Below are 24,275 nucleotides of genomic sequence, written 5' to 3' on the forward strand. Positions count from 1 at the left end.
GACACCTTAATAATAAAAATAAAATAATGGTTTGAGATTGAAAAAAAGACCCAAATAAATGGAAATTAAAAGTATACAAGAAAAAACTGTGAAAAATCAGACAAACTAATTCATATTAAAGATGAAATCTTGTTAAACATGCCTAACTCAATTCATCTGACTTCAGGTCTAGGGGTTGGGTTAGTGTACTGTAAGGAGATAGAATATACAGTTGGTTTGAGGCTACAGTATAAAAACATTACGTCTATGGAGAGTCCCCACGAAGATAGTGGATCAGTGTGTGTGTGTGTGTTTGTATGCGCGCACTTGTGTGTGTGTCGTGTCCTGGTATTCCATACATTGCGGGGAAATGTCTCAACGTGGTTAAATATTAAATGCACCTTTCACCCTGTCAACCTTCATGAAAACATGACATCTGAAACATACAGTAGCCTACTTTAGCCTAGTAGTCTAAATTAAAGTTTTTTTTGTGCTTGACGAACTTGTTTTGCTGTTGCACCCGCGTCTCGCAAATGAAACGGCATTCTAAAAATGCTGCGCTCAAGTTAAAAGTCCAACTTGCCTCTTATTACCTTGTGTTATTTCCCATTCCACTGCAACAGACGCATCCTTTATGAACAGCGCTTAGAACTAGCCATGTGTTCTACGTTACGGTCCTTCATTGAGCGCGTAACAGCAGGTCAGCGGTTAATCGCCTCAGCAAATTCTTCACGTATGAAGCCAAGCGCCATATCATCTACTAACCCTAACCCTCGCTACTTAGATCCAACTTTCCGAATCTCCGCTACTAGCTTTTAGCCCGCTAGCATCGCGCGCGTGGCCTCTCGCCTATTGATCATCTCATTTACACCCGTTTCACTGAAAGGATACGGGTTATATCCAGGATTCCAGTCCTAAATTAGTAGTGATATTGGTAGTATCACTACTAATTTACTGTTCATCTGTTATAATGGCGAATATATCGGATGTGTGTCTAACGTTACCTCTGAGTGCAGGTGAGGACACATTCGAGCTGCATTCGGTGTTGTTGGAGCTGGAGTCCGTGGAGAAGCAGATCCGTGGTCTGCTAGAGAGGCAAGCCGAGCTGCGAGATCGGCGATCAGCGCTTGAAAAATCACGCGCCGATGCTCACTAGTCAGTGGTTAGTAACTGTTTGACTCCGACCTCGTCTACTCCGTGTGCTTCTCTGCACAGGACCCAAGCACCCAGGACGCGATCTTCCCTGGCTTCATTCACTCCGGCACCGACACAACACCATGGACCCTGGGTAATCCCTCAGCGGGAGACACGAGCCAGGACCAGACCAAGAACTTCTCCGCCTCTCCCGGTCTTCGAGATCTCCACCCGGAACCGCTTCTCCCCTCTTCGCGAGTCGGAACGCGACGACGCCGTGATCATCGGCACTTCCATCGTCCGTCATGTCCGTGCTACCTCAGGTAAGGGTAATGTGCGCACTCACTGCTTTCCTGGTGCTCGTGTTCTAGATGTTCCCGAGATCCTGAACGGTGACGAGCGCGTCGGAGCTGTTGTGCTGCACGCGGGAGTGAACGACATCAGGCTGCGGCAGACGGAGGTTCTGAAGAAGGACTACAGGAGCCTGATCGAGACGGTACGCAGCACATCGCCTGAAGCAACGATCATCGTGTCTGGACCGCTTCCCACGTACCGACAAGGACAGGAAAGGTTCAGTAGATTATTTGCACTAAATGAATGGTTAATGTCATTGTGTAATGAACAGAAACTGCTCTTTGTAAATAATTGGGATCTGTTCTGGGAGCGACCTAGGCTCTACCGTGCTGATGGCCTGCACCCCAGCAGAATCAGAACGGCTGTTCTGTCGGACAACATCTCCAAGACGTTACACACCATATGACTAGAAAATCAAAGTCCAAATCACAGTCTTTGCTGTCCCAACTTAATTGATATAAGTAGTTAGAACATTAGAGTAGTAATAAGTAGTAACATTAGATCGCTCACACCTAAGGCGGTTATTGTAAATGAAATGGTCACAGATAATAGTGTCGATGTATTTTGCTTTACTGAAACCTGGCTTAAACCAAATGATTATTTCGGTCTAAATGAGTCTACTCCACCAGGATACTGTTATAAGCATGAGCCCCGTCTGATCAGTCGTGGCGGCGGTGTTGCAACAATCTATAGAGATATTCTTAATCTTACTCAGAAAACAGGTCACGGGTTTAATTCGTTTGAAGTACTTGTACTAAATGTTACGCTCTTAGATGTAAGAAAGAAATCCCTATTATCTCTAGCCTTGGCTACTGTATATAGACCTCCAGGGCCCTATGCTGATTTCCTAAAAGAGTTTGCAGACTTTCTCTCAGATGTATTGGTCAATGTCGATAAAGCAATAATTGTTGGAGACTTTAACATAGACGTAGATAACACAAATGATGCGTTAGGGGCTGCGTTTACAGATTTATTAAACTCCTTTGGGGTCACGCAAAACGTCAGTGGTCCCACTCATCGTCTAAATCATACACTAGATTTAATTATATCATATGGAACCAACCCAACCGATATAGATATTGTACCGCAAAGTGATGATGTCACTGATCATTACATGATAACTTGCGTAATACGTACTGCTGAAATTTGTCATGTTGCGCCACGTTATCGACCAGGCAGAACAATCGTTCCAACCACTATAGATAGATTCTCAAATAGCTTACCTGATCTATCTCAGCTGCTCAGTGAACCCAAACAAACAGATGAACTAGAGGAAATGACTAGCAGTTTGAGCACCATTTTCTCTAGTACATTAGATATTGTTGCACCAATTAGATTAAAAAAGGTTAGAAAGAAAACTAAAGCACCATGGTACAACAGTGCTACGCATGTTATCAAGAGAGAAACTCGTAACTTAGAGTGTAAATGGAAACAAACTAATTTAGAGGTCTTTAGAATCGCGTGGAAAGACAGTATGTCACGTTATAAAAAGGCTCTAAAAGCAGCCAGGGCTGAGCATCTCCGCAAACTAATAGAAAATAACCAAAATAATCCAAGGTTTTTACTCAACACCGTGGCTAGACTAACAAATAAACAAACATCACCAGAGCAAAATATTCCGTTACAATATAGTAGTAATGATTTTATGAATTACTTCAATGAGTAATTACATTCTGCCCTCGTGTCCTTGATTTTCTCTAGTCTTGAGGCAGGATCATGACAGAATCATGTTTTGTGTGCAAGCACATGGTCTTGTGTTTTGAGCCATGTGCTTGTGTTGTCTCGTTACGTTACCCCGCCCCCTTGTTATCCTCGTCTCGTCATTATTGTCTAGTCAGTTTCACCTGTCCTTGTCTAGTCAGCTTCACCTGTCTTTGTCATTAGTGTCTCCCTATTTAATCCCCTTGTGTTTGCTGTCCTGTGTCGGTACATTGTCTAACTTTGCGTGTATATCCCTGTGAGTATTTGACCTGAAAACCTGTTCATTTATTGTGAGTTTGCTTGTCAAGTCAGTATCTTGTTTGTCATCGTGTCTTAGTTTAGTTGTACTCAGCTCCAGTCCTGTTTTGCCCCCTCATGGGTTTTTGTTTTCTGTTTTGTCCTCAATAAATTGTGTGTTGTGCATTCAGTCTGCTTTTGGGTTCGTCTATCCTGCAACCTCATGACAGAATGTACCGACCAAAACCGAACCCTGCAGACCGTTTGCCCGTCCCTGCCAAGCGTTATCCGGACCCCCTTAGAGAGGTCTGGTTGTCTTCTCCCCTCAACAAGAGGAGTGTCACCCTTCCATACTCACCCGAGGGTGAGTGGATCTTGTCGAACTTCTCTCGTCTGTATGACCACTTCTCCCGGGAGGAGTCCGAGGCAGCATCCTCGAGGTCTTGACCTTCTGCCCGCCTACCTATCATTCGCGAGGGTCGAATGATAGGCGTCGCAACGCTTGGGGACCAGGCTGGCTCCCTCACAACTCCTGGCACTTCTTCTACCTCCTTCGGTCTTCGAGGGAGGCGAACCTCGTGGGACTCTCCTTCAGAGTCCTCAGCGTCGGAGTCTATCCTGCCAGAGATAACCCCTCCTTCGCACGACACAGTTCCCGCCGTGCTTCCCCAACCCGTCTCAGCTCCGGCGATGGTTTCTGCTTCTCGACCTAGGAGGAAGAGGGGAGCCTCCCGTTCTTCAAGCGCCATCCCAGAGCCCGCTGGAGTCACAGAGCCCGCTGGAGTCACAGAGCCCGCTGGAGTCACAGAGCCCGCTGGAGTCACAGAGCCCGCTGGAGTCACAGAGCCCGCTGGAGTCACAGAGCCCGCTGGAGTCACAGAGCCCGCTGGAGTCACAGAGCCCGCTGGAGTCACAGAGCCCGCTGGAGTCACAGAGCCCGCTGGAGTCACAGAGCCCGCTGGAGTCACAGAGCCCGCTGGAGTCACAGAGCCCGCTGGAGTCACAGAGCCCGCTGGAGTCACAGAGCCCGCTGGAGTCACAGAGCCCGCTGGAGTCACAGAGCCCGCTGGAGTCACAGAGCCCGCTGGAGTCACAGAGCCCGCTGGAGTCACAGAGCCCGCTGGAGTCACAGAGCCCGCTGGAGTCACAGAGCCCGCTGGAGTCACAGAGCCCGCTGGAGTCACAGAGCCCGCTGGAGTCACAGAGCCCGCTGGAGTCACAGAGCCCGCTGGAGTCACAGAGCCCGCTGGAGTCACAGAGCCCGCTGGAGTCACAGAGCCCGCTGGAGTCACAGAGCCCGCTGGAGTCACAGAGCCCGCTGGAGTCACAGAGCCCGCTGGAGTCACAGAGCCCGCTGGAGTCACAGAGCCCGCTGGAGTCACAGAGCCCGCTGGAGTCACAGAGCCCGCTGGAGTCACAGAGCCCGCTGGAGTCACAGAGCCCGCTGGAGTCACAGAGCCCGCTGGAGTCACAGAGCCCGCTGGAGTCACAGAGCCCGCTGGAGTCACAGAGCCCGCTGGAGTCACAGAGCCCGCTGGAGTCACAGAGCCCGCTGGAGTCACAGAGCCCGCTGGAGTCACAGAGCCCGCTGGAGTCACAGAGCCCGCTGGAGTCACAGAGCCCGCTGGAGTCACAGAGCCCGCTGGAGTCACAGAGCCCGCTGGAGTCACAGAGCCCGCTGGAGTCACAGAGCCCGCTGGAGTCACAGAGCCCGCTGGAGTCACAGAGCCCGCTGGAGTCACAGAGCCCGCTGGAGTCACAGAGCCCGCTGGAGTCACAGAGCCCGCTGGAGTCACAGAGCCCGCTGGAGTCACAGAGCCCGCTGGAGTCACAGAGCCCGCTGGAGTCACAGAGCCCGCTGGAGTCACAGAGCCCGCTGGAGTCACAGAGCCCGCTGGAGTCACAGAGCCCGCTGGAGTCACAGAGCCCGCTGGAGTCACAGAGCCCGCTGGAGTCACAGAGCCCGCTGGAGTCACAGAGCCCGCTGGAGTCACAGAGCCCGCTGGAGTCACAGAGCCCGCTGGAGTCACAGAGCCCGCTGGAGTCACAGAGCCCGCTGGAGTCACAGAGCCCGCTGGAGTCACAGAGCCCGCTGGAGTCACAGAGCCCGCTGGAGTCACAGAGCCCGCTGGAGTCACAGAGCCCGCTGGAGTCACAGAGCCCGCTGGAGTCACAGAGCCCGCTGGAGTCACAGAGCCCGCTGGAGTCACAGAGCCCGCTGGAGTCACAGAGCCCGCTGGAGTCACAGAGCCCGCTGGAGTCACAGAGCCCGCTGGAGTCACAGAGCCCGCTGGAGTCACAGAGCCCGCTGGAGTCACAGAGCCCGCTGGAGTCACAGAGCCCGCTGGAGTCACAGAGCCCGCTGCAGTCACAGAGCCCGCTGCAGTCACAGAGCCCGCTGCAGTCACAGAGCCCGCTGCAGTCACAGAGCCCGCTGCAGTCACAGAGCCCGCTGCAGTCACAGAGCCCGCTGCAGTCACAGAGCCCGCTGCAGTCACAGAGCCCGCTGCAGTCACAGAGCCCGCTGCAGTCACAGAGCCCGCTGCAGTCACAGAGCCCGCTGCAGTCACAGAGCCCGCTGCAGTCACAGAGCCCGCTGCAGTCACAGAGCCCGCTGCAGTCACAGAGCCCGCTGCAGTCACAGAGCCCGCTGCAGTCACAGAGCCCGCTGCAGTCACAGAGCCCGCTGCAGTCACAGAGCCCGCTGCAGTCACAGAGCCCGCTGCAGTCACAGAGCCCGCTGCAGTCACAGAGCCCGCTGCAGTCACAGAGCCCGCTGCAGTCACAGAGCCCGCTGCAGTCAAGGCGGTCACAGCACCCGGTGCTGAGAGAACAGTTCCTGAGCCAACTTCTGAGAGAGCTGTTTCCGAGCTCGCTGCTCCAGCTCCTGAGAGTACTGCACAGGAGAGCGCTTCCGAGTCTGTGGATAAGAGCGCTGATTCTAGTTCAGCTTCAGTGAACACTGATCCCTTTGTGGTGGCGCCGCAACCAGTTCCGTTGTTGCCCTTCTCCGTTCCTCAGTCGTCTACCTCTCACCCTGTCATTTGTCCCGTGCCGCCTCCTGCCCTGTCCCAGTCAAGTTTCCCCAGCGCTTCTCCTCGTGTCACCCTGTCCCAGTCTGCTTCCCCCAAGGCGTCTCTTCGTGTGCCTCCACCCAAGTCCGCCCGGAATCCTCATCCTAAGCCCACATCCCGTAAACCCAAGACCACCGTCCCACCTACCCACCCTGGACAGTTCCCCAAGAACTTTGTTGTGCCTCCGCCTCCCCTTCCTTGTTTATTATTTTTGATGTTTCATCCTAACCCTGTTGTTGTGTTTTCGTGTTTGCCGTTACTGTTATTTGTCATGTTTTGTTGGTTTGTGTCGATGTCTCAGTCTGTCATGTCCCGTGTTTGATGTCCCCTTGAGGAGCTTCTGGTAGCCGCTCCTTAAGGTGGGGGTTCTGTCATGATTCTGCCCTCGTGTCCTTGATTTTCTCTAGTCTTGAGGCAGGATCATGACAGAATCATGTTTTGTGTGCAAGCACATGGTCTTGTGTTTTGAGCCATGTGCTTGTGTTGTCTCGTTACGTTACCCCGCCCCCTTGTTATCCTCGTCTCGTCATTATTGTCTAGTCAGTTTCACCTGTCCTTGTCTAGTCAGCTTCACCTGTCTTTGTCATTAGTGTCTCCCTATTTAATCCCCTTGTGTTTGCTGTCCTGTGTCGGTACATTGTCTAACTTTGCGTGTATATCCCTGTGAGTATTTGACCTGAAAACCTGTTCATTTATTGTGAGTTTGCTTGTCAAGTCAGTATCTTGTTTGTCATCGTGTCTTAGTTTAGTTGTACTCAGCTCCAGTCCTGTTTTGCCCCCTTGTGGGTTTTTGTTTTCTGTTTTGTCCTCAATAAATTGTGTGTTGTGCATTCAGTCTGCTTTTGGGTTCGTCTATCCTGCAACCTCATGACAGCATCAGAAACAAAATTGTAAATGTATAATCTTTTATGATGTCTTATGATTCAGCCTCAATTATGGCCCCTCTAGAACAACTACACCGCTTTACAACTATAGGACAGGAAGAGCTAAATAAACTTATCATTGCATCTAATCCAACAACATGTTTATTAGATCCAATTCCCACTAAACTACTGAAAGAAGTGTTACCTGTAGTGGAAGAGCCTCTTCTCAATATTATTAACTCGTCTTTATCTTTAGGTCATGTTCCAAAAATATTCAAACTGGCAGTAATAAACCCTCTCTTTAAGAAACCGCAATTAGATCCAAATAACCTAGCAAATTACAGACCCATTTCAAATCTTCCATTTATGTCTAAAATACTAGAAAAAGTTGTGTCCGCTAAATTTTGTTGCTCTTGTGCTCTTTCTTGCAAGAAAATGATATCTATGAAAAATTTCAGTCGGGATTCAGACCGCATCATAGCACAGAAACTGCGCTAGTTAAAATTACAAATGATTTACTTTTAGCTTCTGACCAAGGCTGTATCTCAATACTAGTTCTACTCGATCTTAGCGCTGCGTTCGACACTATAGATCATAAAATACTCTTGGATCGACTACAAAACTACACTGGTGTTCAGGGACAGGCATTAAGCTGGTTTAGATCGTACTTCTCAGACCGTTACCATTTTGTCTGTTTAAATGGGAAAACATCGAAGATAACGTCATTAGACTATGGAGTGCCGCAAGGATCGGTGTTAGGCCCTCTGCTATTCTCAATATATATGCTCCCACTTGGTAATATTATAAGAAAACATGGAATTAATTTCCACTGTTATGCTGATGACACTCAATTATATATTTCATCACGACCAGATGAAAACACTAACTTATCTAAATTGACAGAGTGTCTCAAAGATATAAAATGCTGGATGACGTGTAATTTCCTGCAATTAAATTCAGATTAAACGGAGCTATTACTTATTGGTCCAAAAAACTACCCACAAAACCTTGTACAATACAACTTTAATTTAGAAGGATGTCCTGTTACTTTATCCACTACAGTAAAAGACCTGGGTGTTATACTAGACCGCAACTTGTCTTTCGAAAATCATATTTCATATGTTACAAGAACAGCCTTTTTCCACCTTAGAAATATTGCTAAGCTACGTAACATGCTATCTGTTTCTGATGCAGAAAAGTTAGTTCATGCATTCATGACCTCGAGACTAGATTACTGTAATGCTTTATTAGCTGGTTGTCCTGCATCCTCAATAAACAAGCTACAGTTAGTGCAAAATGCAGCTGCAAGAGTTCTTACTAGATCAAGAAAATATGATCATATAACACCAATTTTATCATCACTACACTGGTTACCTATTAAGTTCCGTATCAATTACAAAGTACTATTACTGACCTATAAAGCCCTAAATGGTTTAGCTCCTGTGTATTTAATGGACCTTCTATCGCCATACAATCCATTGCGCTCTTTAAGATCACTAAATTCGAGGCTTCTGGTCATTCCTAGGATATCTAAGTCCACTAAAGGAGGGAGGGCGTTCTCGCATTTAGCTCCTAAACTCTGGAATAGCCTTCCTGATATTGTTCGAGGCTCAGACTCGCTGTCCCAGTTTAAAACTAGATTAAAGACGCATCTCTTTAGCCAAGCATTCACATAATGCTTACCTTTTATACCACTGTTGAATCAGATCTGCATAAATGCATTAATATTATGAACAGCAGCTATGCTAATTATCTCCCATCTGCCTTTCTGCTGTTATCTCGGGACGCTAGTCCCGAGGTAAATAACGTTCGTCAGCTCCGGTTTGTATCCAGCCTCTCACGGAGACTTCAGATGCCCCAACGCCTCTGAAGAGACGACTCGACGCCTGTGAAGAGACGACTCAACGCCGGCGATATGTTATGCCCTAAATTACTACATGATTAACTAACTGTATTTTTTTTCTATGTACATTTCTGAAATGCACATTCTGTAAAGCTGCTTTGAAACAATAAGTATTGTGAAAAGCGCTATACAAATAAATTTGAATTGAATTGAAATTGAATTTCCTTAAACAGCCACAGGTCAGATTTTCCGTCAAAGTAAAGAGCTTTTTAATTACGAAAACAATTATTTATTTTTGCTAATTATTATTTTATTTCAGTTAGTTTTTCAGTAACTGTTGTTAGTTTTGTTTAGTTTTAGTCTTTCATTTATTATGAATTTTTAATTTTATTTCAGTTTACCAACATGTTTTTTGACCAATAGTTTTAGTCTTAGTTTCAGTTTTCGTTTACGAAGATAACCTTGCCCTGTCTGTATGTCTGATCCTGTGTGTGTCTGATCCTGTGTGTGTCTGATCCTGTGTGTGTCTGATCCTGTGTGTGTCTGACCCTGTGTTTGTCTGACCCTGTGTGTGTCTGATCCTGTGTTTGTCTGACCCTGTGTGTGTCTGATCCTGTGTGTGTGTCTGACCCTGTGTGTGTCTGACCCTGTGTGTGTCTGACCCTGTGTGTGTCTGACCCTGTGTGTGTCTGACCCTGTGTGTGTCTGACCCTGTGTGTGTGTCTGACCCTGTGTGTGTCTGACCCTCTGTGTGTCTGACCCTGTGTGTGTCTGACCCTGTGTGTGTCTGACCCTGTGTTTGTCTGACCCTGTGTGTGTCTGATCCTGTGTGTGTCTGACCCTGTGTGTGTCTGACCCTGTGTGTGTGTCTGATCCTGTGTGTGTGTCTGACCCTGTGTGTGTCTGACCCTGTGTGTGTCTGATCCTGTGTGTGTCTGACCCTGTGTGTGTGTCTGATCCTGTGTGTGTGTCTGACCCTGTGTGTGTCTGATCCTGTGTGTGTCTAACCCTGTTTGTGTCTGACCCTGTGTGTGTCTGATCCTGTGTGTGTCTGATCCTGTGTGTGTCTGACCCTGTGTGTGTCTGATCCTGTGTGTGTCTGACCCTGTGTGTGTGTCTGATCCTGTGTGTGTGTCTGACCCTGTGTGTGTCTGATCCTGTGTGTGTCTGATCCTGTGTGTGTCTGACCCTGTGTGTGTCTGACCCTGTGTGTGTCTGATCCTGTGTGTGTCTGATCCTGTGTGTGTCTGACCCTGTGTGTGTCTGATCCTGTGTGTGTCTGACCCTGTGTGTGTGTCTGATCCTGTGTGTGTGTCTGACCCTGTGTGTGTCTGATCCTGTGTGTGTCTAACCCTGTGTGTGTCTGACCCTGTGTGTGTCTGATCCTGTGTTTGTCTGACCCTGTGTGTGTCTGATCCTGTGTGTGTCTGACCCTGTGTGTGTCTGACCCTGTGTGTGTGTCTGATCCTGTGTGTGTGTCTGACCCTGTGTGTGTCTGACCCTGTGTGTGTCTGACCCTGTGTGTGTGTCTGATCCTGTGTGTGTCTGACCCTGTGTGTGTGTCTGATCCTGTGTGTGTGTCTGATCCTGTGTGTGTGTCTGATCCTGTGTGTGTGTCTGATCCTGTGTGTGTCTGACCCTGTGTGTGTGTTTGATCCTGTGTGTCTGACCCTGTGTGTGTCTGACCCTGTGTGTGTGTCTGATCCTGTGTGTGTGTCTGATCCTGTGTGTGTGTCTGACCCTGTGTGTGTGTCTGATCCTGTGTGTGTCTGACCCTGTGTGTGTCTGACCCTGTGTGTGTGTCTGATCCTGTGTGTGTCTGACCCTGTGTGTGTCTGACCCTGTGTGTGTCTGACCCTGTGTGTGTCTGATCCCGTGTGTGTCTGATCCCGTTTGTGTCTGATCCTGTGTATGTCTGATCCTGTGTGTGTCTGACCCTGTGTGTGTGTCTGACCCTGTGTGTGTCTGACCCTGTGTGTGTGTCTGATCCTGTGTGTGTCTAATCCTGTGTGTGTCTGATCCTGTGTGTGTGTGGCCCTGTGTGTGTCTGACCCTGTGTGTGTCTGACCCTGTGTGTGTGTCTGATCCTGTGTGTGTGTCTAACCCTGTGTGTGTCTGATCCTGTGTGTGTCTGACCCTGTGTGTGTCTGATCCTGTGTGTGTCTGACCCTGTGTGTGTCTGATCCTGTGTGTGTGTCTGACCCTGTGTGTGTCTGATCCTGTGTATGTGTCTGACCCTGTGTGTGTGTCTGACCCTGTGTGTGTGTGTCTGACCTGTGTGTGTGTCTGACCCTTTGTGTGTGTCTGACCCTGTGTGTGTGTCTGACCCTGTGTGTGTCTGACCTGTGTGTCGGATCCCGAACCATGTGTGTGTCTGACCCTGTGTGTGTCTGACCCTGTGTGTGTCTGATCCTGTGTGTGTGTCTGACCTGTGTGTCGGATCCCGAACCTTGTGTGTGTCTGACCCTGTGTGTGTGCCTGACCCTGTGTGTGTCTGACCCTGTGTGTGTGTCTGACCCTGTGTGTGTGTCTGACCCTGTGTGTGTGTCTGACCTGTGTGTCGGATCCCGAACCTTGTGTGTGTCTGACCCTGTGTGTGTGTCTGACCCTTTGTGTGTGTCTGACCCTGTGTGTGTCTGACCCTTTGTGTGTGTCTGACCCTTTGTGTGTGTCTGACCCTGTGTGTGTCTGATCTGTGTGTCGGATCCCGAACCTTGTGTGTGTCTGACCCTGTGTGTGTGTCTGACCCTTTGTGTGTGTCTGACCCTGTGTGTGTCTGACCTGTGTGTCGGATCCCGAACCTTGTGTGTGTCTGACCCTGTGTGTGTGTCTGACCCTTTGTGTGTGTCTGACCCTGTGTGTGTCTGACCCTTTGTGTGTGTCTGACCCTTTGTGTGTGTCTGACCCTGTGTGTGTCTGATCTGTGTGTCGGATCCCGAACCTTGTGTGTGTCTGACCCTGTGTGTGTGTCTGACCCTGTGTGTGTGTCTGACCCTGTGTGTGTGTCTGATCCTGTGTGTGTGTCTGACTCTGTGTGTGTGTCTGACCCTGTGTGTGTGTCTGATCCTGTGTGTGTGTGTGTCTGACCCTGTGTGTGTGTGTGTGTGTCTGACCCTGTGTGTGTCTGATCCCGTGTGTGTCACCCAGTGTGTGTCTGACCCTGTGTGTGTGTCTGATCCTGTGTGTGTGTCTGATCCTGTGTGTCTGATCCCGTGTGTTTGTCTGACCCTGTGTGTGTGTCTGATCCTGTGTGTGTCTGACCCTGTGTGTGTGTCTGTCTGATCCCGTGTGTGTGTCTGACCCCGTGTGTGTGTCTGATCCCTGTGTGTGTGTCTGACCCTCTGTGTGTCTGACCCTGTGTGTGTCTGATCCTGTGTGTGTCTGACCCTGTGTGTGTGTCTGATCCCGTGTGTGTGTCTGACCCCGTGTGTGTCTGATCCTGTGTGTGTGTCTGACCCTGTGTGTGTGTCTGACCCTGTGTGTGTGTCTGATACTTTGTGTGTCTGACCCTGTGTGTGTCTGACCTGTGTGTCGGATCCCGAACCTTGTGTGTGTCTGATCCTGTGTGTGTCGGATCCCGAACCTTGTGTGTGTCTGACCCTGTGTGTGTGTCTGATCCTGTGTGTGTCTGACCCTGTGTGTGTGTCTGATCCTGTGTGTGTCTGATCCTGTGTGTGTCTGACCCTGTGTGTGTCTGACCCTGTGTGTGTCTGACCCTGTGTGTGTCTGATCCCGTGTGTGTCTGATCCCGTTTGTGTCTGATCCTGTGTATGTCTGATCCTGTGTGTGTCTGACCCTGTGTGTGTGTCTGACCCTGTGTGTGTCTGACCCTGTGTGTGTGTCTGATCCTGTGTGTGTCTAATCCTGTGTGTGTCTGATCCTGTGTGTGTGTGGCCCTGTGTGTGTCTGACCCTGTGTGTGTCTGACCCTGTGTGTGTGTCTGATCCTGTGTGTGTGTCTAACCCTGTGTGTGTCTGATCCTGTGTGTGTCTGACCCTGTGTGTGTCTGATCCTGTGTGTGTCTGACCCTGTGTGTGTCTGATCCTGTGTGTGTGTCTGACCCTGTGTGTGTCTGATCCTGTGTATGTGTCTGACCCTGTGTGTGTGTCTGACCCTGTGTGTGTGTGTCTGACCCTGTGTGTGTCTGACCTGTGTGTGTGTCTGACCCTTTGTGTGTGTCTGACCCTGTGTGTGTGTCTGACCCTGTGTGTGTCTGACCTGTGTGTCGGATCCTGAACCTTGTGTGTGTCTGACCCTGTGTGTGTCTGACCCTGTGTGTGTCTGATCCTGTGTGTGTGTCTGACCTGTGTGTCGGATCCCGAACCTTGTGTGTGTCTGACCCTGTGTGTGTGCCTGACCCTGTGTGTGTCTGACCCTGTGTGTGTGTCTGACCCTGTGTGTGTGTCTGACCCTGTGTGTGTGTCTGACCTGTGTGTCGGATCCCGAACCTTGTGTGTGTCTGACCCTGTGTGTGTGTCTGACCCTTTGTGTGTGTCTGACCCTGTGTGTGTCTGACCCTTTGTGTGTGTCTGACCCTGTGTGTGTCTGATCTGTGTGTCGGATCCCGAACCTTGTGTGTGTCTGACCCTGTGTGTGTGTCTGACCCTTTGAGTGTGTCTGACCCTGTGTGTGTCTGACCTGTGTGTCGGATCCCGAACCTTGTGTGTGTCTGACCCTGTGTGTGTGTCTGACCCTTTGTGTGTGTCTGACCCTGTGTGTGTCTGACCCTTTGTGTGTGTCTGACCCTTTGTGTGTGTCTGACCCTGTGTGTGTCTGATCTGTGTGTCGGATCCCGAACCTTGTGTGTGTCTGACCCTGTGTGTGTGTCTGACCCTGTGTGTGTGTCTGACCCTGTGTGTGTGTCTGATCCTGTGTGTGTGTCTGACTCTGTGTGTGTGTCTGACCCTGTGTGTGTCTGACCCTGTGTGTGTGTCTGATCCTGTGTGTGTGTGTGTCTGACCCTGTGTGTGTGTGTGTGTCTGACCCTGTGTGTGTCTGATCCCGTGTGTCACCCAGTGTGTGTCTGACCCTGTGTGTGTGTCTGATCCTGTGTGTGTGTCTGATCCTGTGTGTGTCTGACCCTGTGTGTCTGATCCCGTGTGTTTGTCTGACCCTGTGTCTGATTCTGTGTGTGTCTGACCCTCTGTGTGTCTGACCCTGTGTGTCTGATCCCGTGTGTGTGTCTGATCCTGTGTGTGTCTGACCCTCTGTGTGTGTCTGACCCTGTGTGTGTGTCTGATCCTGTGTGTGTGTCTGATCCTGTGTGTGTCTGACCCTGTGTGTCTGATCCCCTGTGTGTGTCTGACCCTGTGTCTGATTCTGTGTGTGTCTGACCCTCTGTGTGTCTGACCCTGTGTGTCTGATCCCGTGTGTGTGTCTGATCCTGTGTGTGTCTGACCCTGTGTGTGTGTCTGACCCTGTGTGTGTCTGACCTTTGTGTGTCTGATCCCGTGTTTGTGTCTGATCCTGTGTGTTTGTCTGACCCTGTGTGTGTGTCTGATCCTGTGTGTGTGTCTGATCCTGTGTGTGTCTGACCCTGTGTGTGTGTCTGATCCTGTGTGTGTGTCTGATCCCGTGTGTGTGTCTGACCCCGTGTGTGTGTCTGACCCTCTGTGTGTCTGACCCTGTGTGTGTCTGATCCTGTGTGTGTGTCTGACCCTCTGTGTGTCTGACCCTGTGTGTGTCTGATCCTGTGTGTGTCTGATCCCATGTTTGTGTCTGACCCTGTGTGTGTGTCTGAGCCTGTGTGTGTGTCTGACCCTGTGTGTGTGTCTGACCCTGTGTGTGTCTGACCTGTGTGTCGGATCCCGAACCTTGTGTGTGTCTGACCCTGTGTGTGTGTCTGACCCTGTGTGTGTGTCTGACCCTGTGTGTGTCTGACCTGTGTGTCGGATCCCGAACCTTGTGTGTGTCTGACCCTGTGTGTGTCTGACCCTGTGTGTGTCTGACCCTGTGTGTGTCTGATCCTGTGTGTGTCTGATCCTGTGTGTGTCTTATCCTGTGTTTGTGTCTGACCCTGTGTGTGTCTGACCCCGTGTGTGTGTGTGTCTGACCCTGTGTGTGTCTGACCCTGTGTGTGTCTGATCCCGTGTGTGTCTGATCCTGTGTGTGTCTTATCCCGTGTGTGACTGATCTTGTGTTTGTGTCTGACCCTGTGTGTGTCTGGGGTTCAGATTCGGGGATCTGTGAACTGATCAAGGAAATGTATGGCTGAATTTATAGGAAGTTGCTCTGGATAAAAACATTTGCCAGATGCATTCTAACACAGACTGGCTTTTTGCTCGTGAAGATTCACTTAGTCAAGTCAAGTCACCTTTATTTATATAGCGCTTTTTACAATACAGATTGTTTCAAAGCAGCTTTACAGAGATAACAGGAAAATAATGTAATAATATTGTTAAATATAGATTTAAAATGTCCCCAACTAAGCAAGCCAAAAGCCAATGAAGACAAAGGCAAGAAAGGCGAAAAAGGCGACATGTTACTGGCATAAAGGAGCCGCGGCAGCGATTGGTGATTTAAATTCACTTAAATAGTCTTTGAAACTCGAGAAATCTCACATGAAGCTCTCAGATGTGTTCAGCAGAATCATCAGCCAAAGGAGGAGCACATGGACACATGAAACAGAGACACGTTTAATATAATAAACATTTTATATACAGAAAATGTCAAGATCATTGTTATTCAGATTTAGAAAAAATATTGTACATGCTGGATTGAGAATCAGTTGCTGTAAATTATCTTCTCTTCCGTCACTTCAGAGCCTCACATCCTGGGGTCTTCCACTCGGCGGAAAACTGCTAAAAAGTTTTTGCCTCCGTTTCTCTGAACCTTCTTTCCCTCTTCCGTGCACGTGCCCAGGTGACCGATGATGATGTCATCAGCCTGCGACACAATCAGTTCAAACATCAAGTCACAGAAGGGGCTCAAACCATCATTTATGTATTGGAAACACTTTTCACACTGCTAAACCCCGAGTTAAGGTCGTGCCAAACCCCGGGTTAAGGTCGTGCCAAACCCCGGGTTAAGGTCGTGCCAAACCCCGGGTTAAGGTCGTGCCAAACCCCGGGTTGTTAAGGTCGTGCTAAACCCAGGGTTAAGGTCGTGATAAACCCAGGGTTAAGGTCGTGCTAAACCCCGGGTTAAGATCGTTCCAAAGCCTAGGTTAAGGTCGTGCCAAACCCCGGGTTAAGGTCGTACCAAACCCCGGGTTAAGGTCGTACCAAACCCCGGGTTAAGGTCGTGCTAAACCCTGGTTGTTAAGGTCGTGCTAAACCCAGGGTTAAGGTCGTGCTAAACCCAGGGTTAAGGTCGTGCTAAACCCAGGGTTAAGGTCGTGCTAAACCCAGGGTTAAGGTCGTGCTAAACCCAGGGTTAAGGTCGTGCTAAACCCAGGGTTAAGGTCGTGCTAAACCCAGGGTTAAGGTCGTGCTAAACCCAGGGTTAAGGTCGTGCTAAACCCAGGGTTAAGGTCGTGCTAATACATGAATGTGCAACACTAGAGCCTTAATGTAAACAGGTTGCGTGCTGCGCTTGTCCAATCAGTGACACTGACACTGCAAATATGCAAATCAGGACGATAACGAGTTTAGGGATGTACAGTGAGAAACATCAGTACATGAATACCCAGGATCAATTGATGAGCAATGTGAAACGTGAAACAGGATAACATAGGATTGCATTAACCCGGGGTTAACATGAGCAGGGTTAACTAGTTCAGGTGTTTTTATCAAAATACCATGACAATAATACCCGAGAAAGCATTATAATCAGCCATTATAAGGATTAATACAATTACTATGTTCAGTATTTCAGGCCTGGAAACAGAGAGATGTAAAACATACCAGTTGTTCGTCCGACACTCTGGTGAAGAGAGGATGATCCCTGAAGTGTGTGACGATCCAGTCGTGCACCTCTTCCACATCAGTGTTAGTGTACACTAAACCCTACAACACACAATACACATCAGTGTCAGTGTACACTAAACCCTACAACACACATCAGTGTCAGTGTACACTAAACCCTACAACACACAATACACATCAGTGTCAGTGTACACTAAACCCTACAACACACATCAGTGTCAGTGTACACTAAACCCTACAACACACATCAGTGTCAGTGTACACTAAACCCTACAACACACATCAGTGTCAGTGTACACTAAACCCTACAACACACATCAGTGTCAGTGTACACTAAACCCTACAACACACATCAGTGTCAGTGTACACTAAACCCTACAACACACATCAGTGTCAGTGTACACTAAACCCTACAACACACATCAGTGTCAGTGTACACTAAACCCTACAACACACATCAGTGTTAGTGTACACTAAACCCTACAACACACAATACACATCAGTGTCAGTGTACACTAAACCCTACAATACACATCAGTGTCAGTGTACACTAAACCCTACAACACACATCAGTGTCAGTGTACACTAAACCCTACAACACACATCAGTGTCAGTGTACACTAAACCCTACAACACACAATACACATCAGTGTCAGTGTACACTAAACCCTACAACACACAATACACATCAGTGTCAGTGTACACTAAACCCTACAACACACATCAGTGTCAGTGTACACTAAACCCTACAACACACATCAGTGTCAGTGTACACTAAACCCTACAACACACAATACACATCAGTGTCAGTGTACACTAAACCCTACAACACACATCAGTGTCAGTGTACACTAAACCCTACAACACACATCAGTGTCAGTGTACACTAAACCCTACAACACACAACACACATCAGTGTCAGTGTACACTAAACCCTACAACACACATCAGTGTCAGTGTACACTAAACCCTACAACACACATCAGTGTCAGTGTACACTAAACACTACAACACACAATACACATCAGTGTCAGTGTACACTAAACCCTACAACACACAATACACATCAGTGTCAGTGTACACTAAACCCTACAACACACATCAGTGTCAGTGTACACTAAACCCTACAACACACATCAGTGTCAGTGTACACTAAACCCTACAACACACAATAATCAGTGTCAGTGTACACTAAACCCTACAACACACAATACACATCAGTGTCAGTGTACACTAAACCCTACAACACACAATACACATCAGTGTCAGTGTACACTAAACACTACAATACACATCAGTGTCAGTGTACACTAAACACTACAACACACAACACACATCAGTGTCAGTGTACACTAAACCCTACAACACACAATACACATCAGTGTCAGTGTACACTAAACCCTACAACACACATCAGTGTCAGTGTACACTAAACACTACAACACACAATACACATCAGTGTCAGTGTACACTAAACCCTACAACACACAATACACATCAGTGTCAGTGTACACTAAACCCTACAACACACATCAGTGTCAGTGTACACTAAACCCTACAACACACAATACACATCAGTGTCAGTATACACTAAACCCTACAACACACATCAGTGTCAGTGTACACTAAACACTACAACACACAACACACATCAGTGTCAGTGTACACTAAACACTACAACACACAATACACATCAGTGTCAGTGTACACTAAACACTACAATACACAACACACATCAGTGTCAGTATAAACTAAACCCTACAACACACATCAGTGTCAGTGTACACTAAACACTACAATACACAACACACATCAGTGTCAGTGTACACTAAACCCTACAACACACAATACACATCAGTGTCAGTGTACACTAAACACTACAACACACAACACACATCAGTGTCAGTGTACACTAAACCCTACAATACACATCAGTGTCAGTGTACACTAAACACTACAACACACAACACACATCAGTGTCAGTGTACACTAAACACTACAACACACAATACACATCAGTGTCAGTGTACACTAAACCCTACAACACACAATACACATCAGTGTCAGTGTACACTAAACCCTACAACACACAATACACATCAGTGTCAGTATACACTAAACCCTACAACACACATCAGTGTCAGTGTACACTAAACACTACAACACACAATACACATCAGTGTCAGTATACACTAAACCCTACAACACACATCAGTGTCAGTGTACACTAAACCCTACAACACACATCAGTGTCAGTGTACACTAAACCCTACAACACACAATACACATCAGTGTCAGTATACACTAAACCCTACAACACACAATACACATCAGTGTCAGTGTACACTAAACCCTACAACACACAATACACATCAGTGTCAGTGTACACTAAACCCTACAACACACAACACACATCAGTGTCAGTATACACTAAACCCTACAACACACATCAGTGTCAGTGTACACTAAACACTACAACACACAATACACATCAGTGTCAGTATACACTAAACCCTACAACACACATCAGTGTCAGTGTACACTAAACCCTACAACACACATCAGTGTCAGTGTACACTAAACACTACAACACACAACACACATCAGTGTCAGTATACACTAAACCCTACAACACACATCAGTGTCAGTGTACACTAAACACTACAACACACAACACACATCAGTGTCAGTGTACACTAAACACTACAACACACAATACACATCAGTGTCAGTATACACTAAACCCTACAACACACATCAGTGTCAGTGTACACTAAACCCTACAACACACATCAGTGTCAGTGTACACTAAACACTACAACACACAATACACATCAGTGTCAGTATACACTAAACCCTACAACACACATCAGTGTCAGTGTACACTAAACACTACAACACACAACAGTGTCAGTGTACACTAAACACTACAACACACAATACACATCAGTGTTAGTGTACACTAAACCCTACAACACACAATACACATCAGTGTCAGTATACACTAAACCCTACAACACACATCAGTGTCAGTGTACACTAAACCCTACAACACACATCAGTGTCAGTATACACTAAACCCTACAACACACATCAGTGTCAGTGTACACTAAACCCTACAACACACATCAGTGTCAGTGTACACTAAACCCTACAACACACAATACACATCAGTGTCAGTGTACACTAAACCCTACAACACACATCAGTGTCAGTGTACACTAAACACTACAACACACAACACACATCAGTGTCAGTGTACACTAAACACTACAACACACAATACACATCAGTGTCAGTATACACTAAACCCTACAACACACATCAGTGTCAGTGTACACTAAACCCTACAACACACATCAGTGTCAGTGTACACTAAACACTACAACACACAATACACATCAGTGTCAGTGTACACTAAACCCTACAACACACAATACACATCAGTGTCAGTGTACACTAAACCCTACAACACACATCAGTGTCAGTGTACACTAAACACTACAACACACATCAGTGTCAGTGTACACTAAACCCTACAACACACAATACACATCAGTGTCAGTGTACACTAAACCCTACAACACACAATGTGTGTCGAACACCTGAGAGTGTGTGTGTCGAACACCTGAGAGTGTGTGCTGAGAGTGTGTGTCGAACACCTGAGAGTGTGTGTGTCGAACACCTGAGAATGTGTGTGTCGAACACCTGAGAGTGTGTGCTGAGAGTGTGTGTGTCGAACACCTGAGAGTGTGTGCTGAGAGTGTGTGTGTCGAACACCTGAGAGTGTGTGCTGAGAGTGTGTGTGTCGATAACCTGAGAGTGTGTGCTGAGAGTGTGTGTGTCGAACACCGGAGAGTGTGTGCTGAGAGTGTGTGTGTCGAACACCGGAGAGTGTGTGTGTGTCGAACACCTGAGAGTGTGTGTGTCGAACACCTGAGAGTGTGTGCTTAGAGTGTGTGTGTCGAACACCTGAGAGTGTGTTCTGAGAGTGTGTGTGTCGAAGACTGGAGAGTGTGTGTGTGTCGAACACCTGAGAGTGTGTGTGTCGAACACCTGAGAGTGTGTGCTGAGAGTGTGTGTGTCGAACACCTGAGAGTGTGTGCTGAGAGTGTGTGTGTCGAACACCTGAGAGTGTGTGTTGAGAGTGTGTGTGTCGAACACCTGAGAGTGTGTGCTGAGAGTGTGTGTGTCGAACACCTGAGAGTGTGTGTGTCGAACACCTGAGAGTGTGTGTGTCGAACACCTGAGAGTGTGTGTGTCGAACACCTGAGAGTGTGTGTGTCGAACACCTGAGAGTGTGTGTGTCGAACACCTGAGAGTGTGTGTGTCGAACACCTGAGAGTGTGTGTGTCGAACACCTGAGAGTGTGTGCTGAGAGTGTGTGTCGAACACCTGAGAGTGTGTGCTGAGAGTGTGTGTCGAACACCTGAGAGTGTGTGCTGAGAGTGTGTGTGTCGAACACCTGAGAGTGTGTGTTGAGAGTGTGTGTGTCGAACACCTGAGAGTGTGTGTTGAGAGTGTGTGTGTCGAACACCTGAGAGTGTGTGTGTCGAACACCTGAGAGTGTGTGTGTCGAACACCTGAGAGTGTGTGTGTCGAACACCTGAGAGTGTGTGTGTCGAACACCTGAGAGTGTGTGTGTCGAACACCTGAGAGTGTGTGTGTCGAACACCTGAGAGTGTGTGCTGAGAGTGTGTGTCAAACACCTGAGAGTGTGTGCTGAGAGTGTGTGTGTCGAACACCTGAGAGTGTGTGTGTCGAACACCTGAGAGTGTGTGTGTCGAACACCTGAGAGTGTGTGTTGAGAGTGTGTGTCGAACACCTGAGAGTGTGTGTGTCGAACACCTGAGACTGAGAGTGTGCGTGTCGAACACCTGAGAGTGTGTGCTGAGAGTGTGTGTCGAACACCTGAGAGTGTGCGTGTCGAACACCTGAGAGTGTGTGTGTCGAACACCTGAGAGTGTGTGTGTCGAACACCTGAGAGTGTGTGCTGAGAGTGTGTGTGTCGAACACCTGAGAGTGTGTGCTGAGAGTGTGTGTGTCGAAGACTGGAGAGTGTGTGTGTGTCGAACACCTGAGAGTGTGTGTGTCGAACACCTGAGAGTGTGTGTGTCGAACACCTGAGAGTGTGTGTGTCGAACACCTGAGAGTGTGTGTGTCGAACACCTGAGAGTGTGTGCTGAGAGTGTGTGTGTCGAACACCTGAGAGTGTGTGCTGAGAGTGTGTGTGTCGAACACCTGAGAGTGTGTGTTGAGAGTGTGTGTGTCGAACACCTGAGAGTGTGTGCTGAGAGTGTGTGTGTCGAACACCTGAGAGTGTGTGTGTCGAACACCTGAGAGTGTGTGTGTCGAACACCTGAGAGTGTGTGTGTCGAACACCTGAGAGTGTGTGTGTCGAACACCTGAGAGTGTGTGCTGAGAGTGTGTGTCGAACACCTGAGAGTGTGTGTGTCGAACACCTGAGAGTGTGTGCTGAGAGTGTGTGTCGAACACCTGAGAGTGTGTGTGTCGAACACCTGAGAGTGTGTGCTGAGAGTGTGTGTCAAACACCTGAGAGTGTGTGCTGAGAGTGTGTGTGTCGAACACCTGAGAGTGTGTGTGTCGAACACCTGAGAGTGTGTGTGTCGAACACCTGAGAGTGTGTGCTGAGAGTGTGTGTCAAACACCTGAGAGTGTGTGCTGAGAGTGTGTGTGTCGAACACCTGAGAGTGTGTGTGTCGAACACCTGAGAGTGTGTGTGTCGAACACCTGAGAGTGTGTGTGTCGAACACCTGAGAGTGTGTGCTGAGAGTGTGTGTCAAACACCTGAGAGTGTGTGCTGAGAGTGTGTGTGTCGAACACCTGAGAGTGTGTGTGTCGAACACCTGAGAGTGTGTGTGTCGAACACCTGAGAGTGTGTGTTGAGAGTGTGTGTCGAACACCTGAGAGTGTGTGTGTCGAACACCTGAGACTGAGAGTGTGTGTGTCGAACACCTGAGAGTGTGTGCTGAGAGTGTGTGTCGAACACCTGAGAGTGTGTGTGTCGAACACCTGAGAGTGTGTGTGTCGAACACCTGAGAGTGTGTGTGTCGAACACCTGAGAGTGTGTGCTGAGAGTGTGTGTGTCGAACACCTGAGAGTGTGCGTGTCGAACACCTGAGAGTGTGCGTGTCGAACACCTGAGAGTGTGTGCTGAGAGTGTGTGTGTCGAACACCTGAGAGTGTGTGTGTCGAACACCTGAGAGTGTGTGTGTCGAACACCTGAGAGTGTGTGTGTCGAACACCTGAGAGTGTGTGTGTCGAACACCTGAGAGTGTGTGCTGAGAGTGTGTGTGTCGAACACCTGAGAGTGTGTGCTGAGAGTGTGTGTGTCGAACACCTGAGAGTGTGTGCTGAGAGTGTGTGTGTCGAACACCTGAGAGTGTGTGCTGAGAGTGTGTGCTGAGAGTGTGTGCTGAGAGTGTGTGCTGAGTGTGTGTGTGTCGAACACCTGAGAGTGTGCGTGTCGAACACCTGAGAGTGTGCGTGTCGAACACCTGAGAGTGTGCGTGTCGAACACCTGAGAGTGTGTGTGTCGAACACCTGAGAGTGTGTGTGTCGAACACCTGAGAGTGTGTGCTGAGAGTGTGTGTGTCGAACACCTGAGAGTGTGTGCTGAGAGTGTGTGTGTCGAACACCTGAGAGTGTGTGCTGAGAGTGTGTGTGTCGAACACCTGAGAGTGTGTGCTGAGAGTGTGTGTGTCGAACACCTGAGAGTGTGTGCTGAGAGTGTGTGTGTCGAACACCTGAGAGTGTGTGCTGAGAGTGTGTGTGTCGAACACCTGAGAGTGTGTGCTGAGAGTGTGTGTGTCGAACACCTGAGAGTGTGTGTGTCGAACACCTGAGAGTGTGTGTGTCGAACACCTGAGAGTGTGTGTGTCGAACACCTGAGAGTGTGTGTGTCGAACACCTGAGAGTGTGTGTGTCGAACACCTGAGAGTGTGTGTGTCGAACACCTGAGAGTGTGTGCTGAGAGTGTGTGTGTCGAACACCTGAGAGTGTGTGTGTCGAACACCTGAGAGTGTGTGCTGAGAGTGTGTGTGTCGAACACCTGAGAGTGTGTGTGTCGAACACCTGAGAGTGTGTGCTGAGAGTGTGTGTGTCGAACACCTGAGAGTGTGTGTGTCGAACACCTGAGAGTGTGTGCTGAGAGTGTGTGTGTCGAACACCTGAGAGTGTGTGTGTCACACACACCTCCACATCT

At 48.6% G+C, this 24,275-nt stretch overlaps 1 protein-coding gene across 1 annotated transcript in view; it reads right to left on the reverse strand.

Annotated features, from left to right (window-relative positions):
* Nucleotides 1–15,484: 15,484 nt before the first annotated feature.
* The window catches only part of mettl1 (methyltransferase 1, tRNA methylguanosine), a 39,834-nt gene continuing 31,043 nt past the window's right edge, over nt 15,485–24,275 (reverse strand). Inside the window, exons 5-6 of the mRNA XM_077241880.1 lie at nt 17,030–17,131; nt 15,485–16,070 (exon numbers count right to left, since the gene is read on the reverse strand). Coding sequence (XP_077097995.1) covers nt 15,951–16,070; nt 17,030–17,131 — 222 coding nt within the window. The 3' untranslated portion in view covers nt 15,485–15,950. The remainder of the gene's footprint in view (nt 16,071–17,029; nt 17,132–24,275) is intronic.

This window comes from Siphateles boraxobius, unplaced genomic scaffold (genome assembly GCF_051911475.1).
Source record: "Siphateles boraxobius isolate OS27281-9 unplaced genomic scaffold, OSU_SipBor_1 241, whole genome shotgun sequence".
Lineage (NCBI taxonomy): Eukaryota > Metazoa > Chordata > Actinopteri > Cypriniformes > Leuciscidae > Siphateles > Siphateles boraxobius.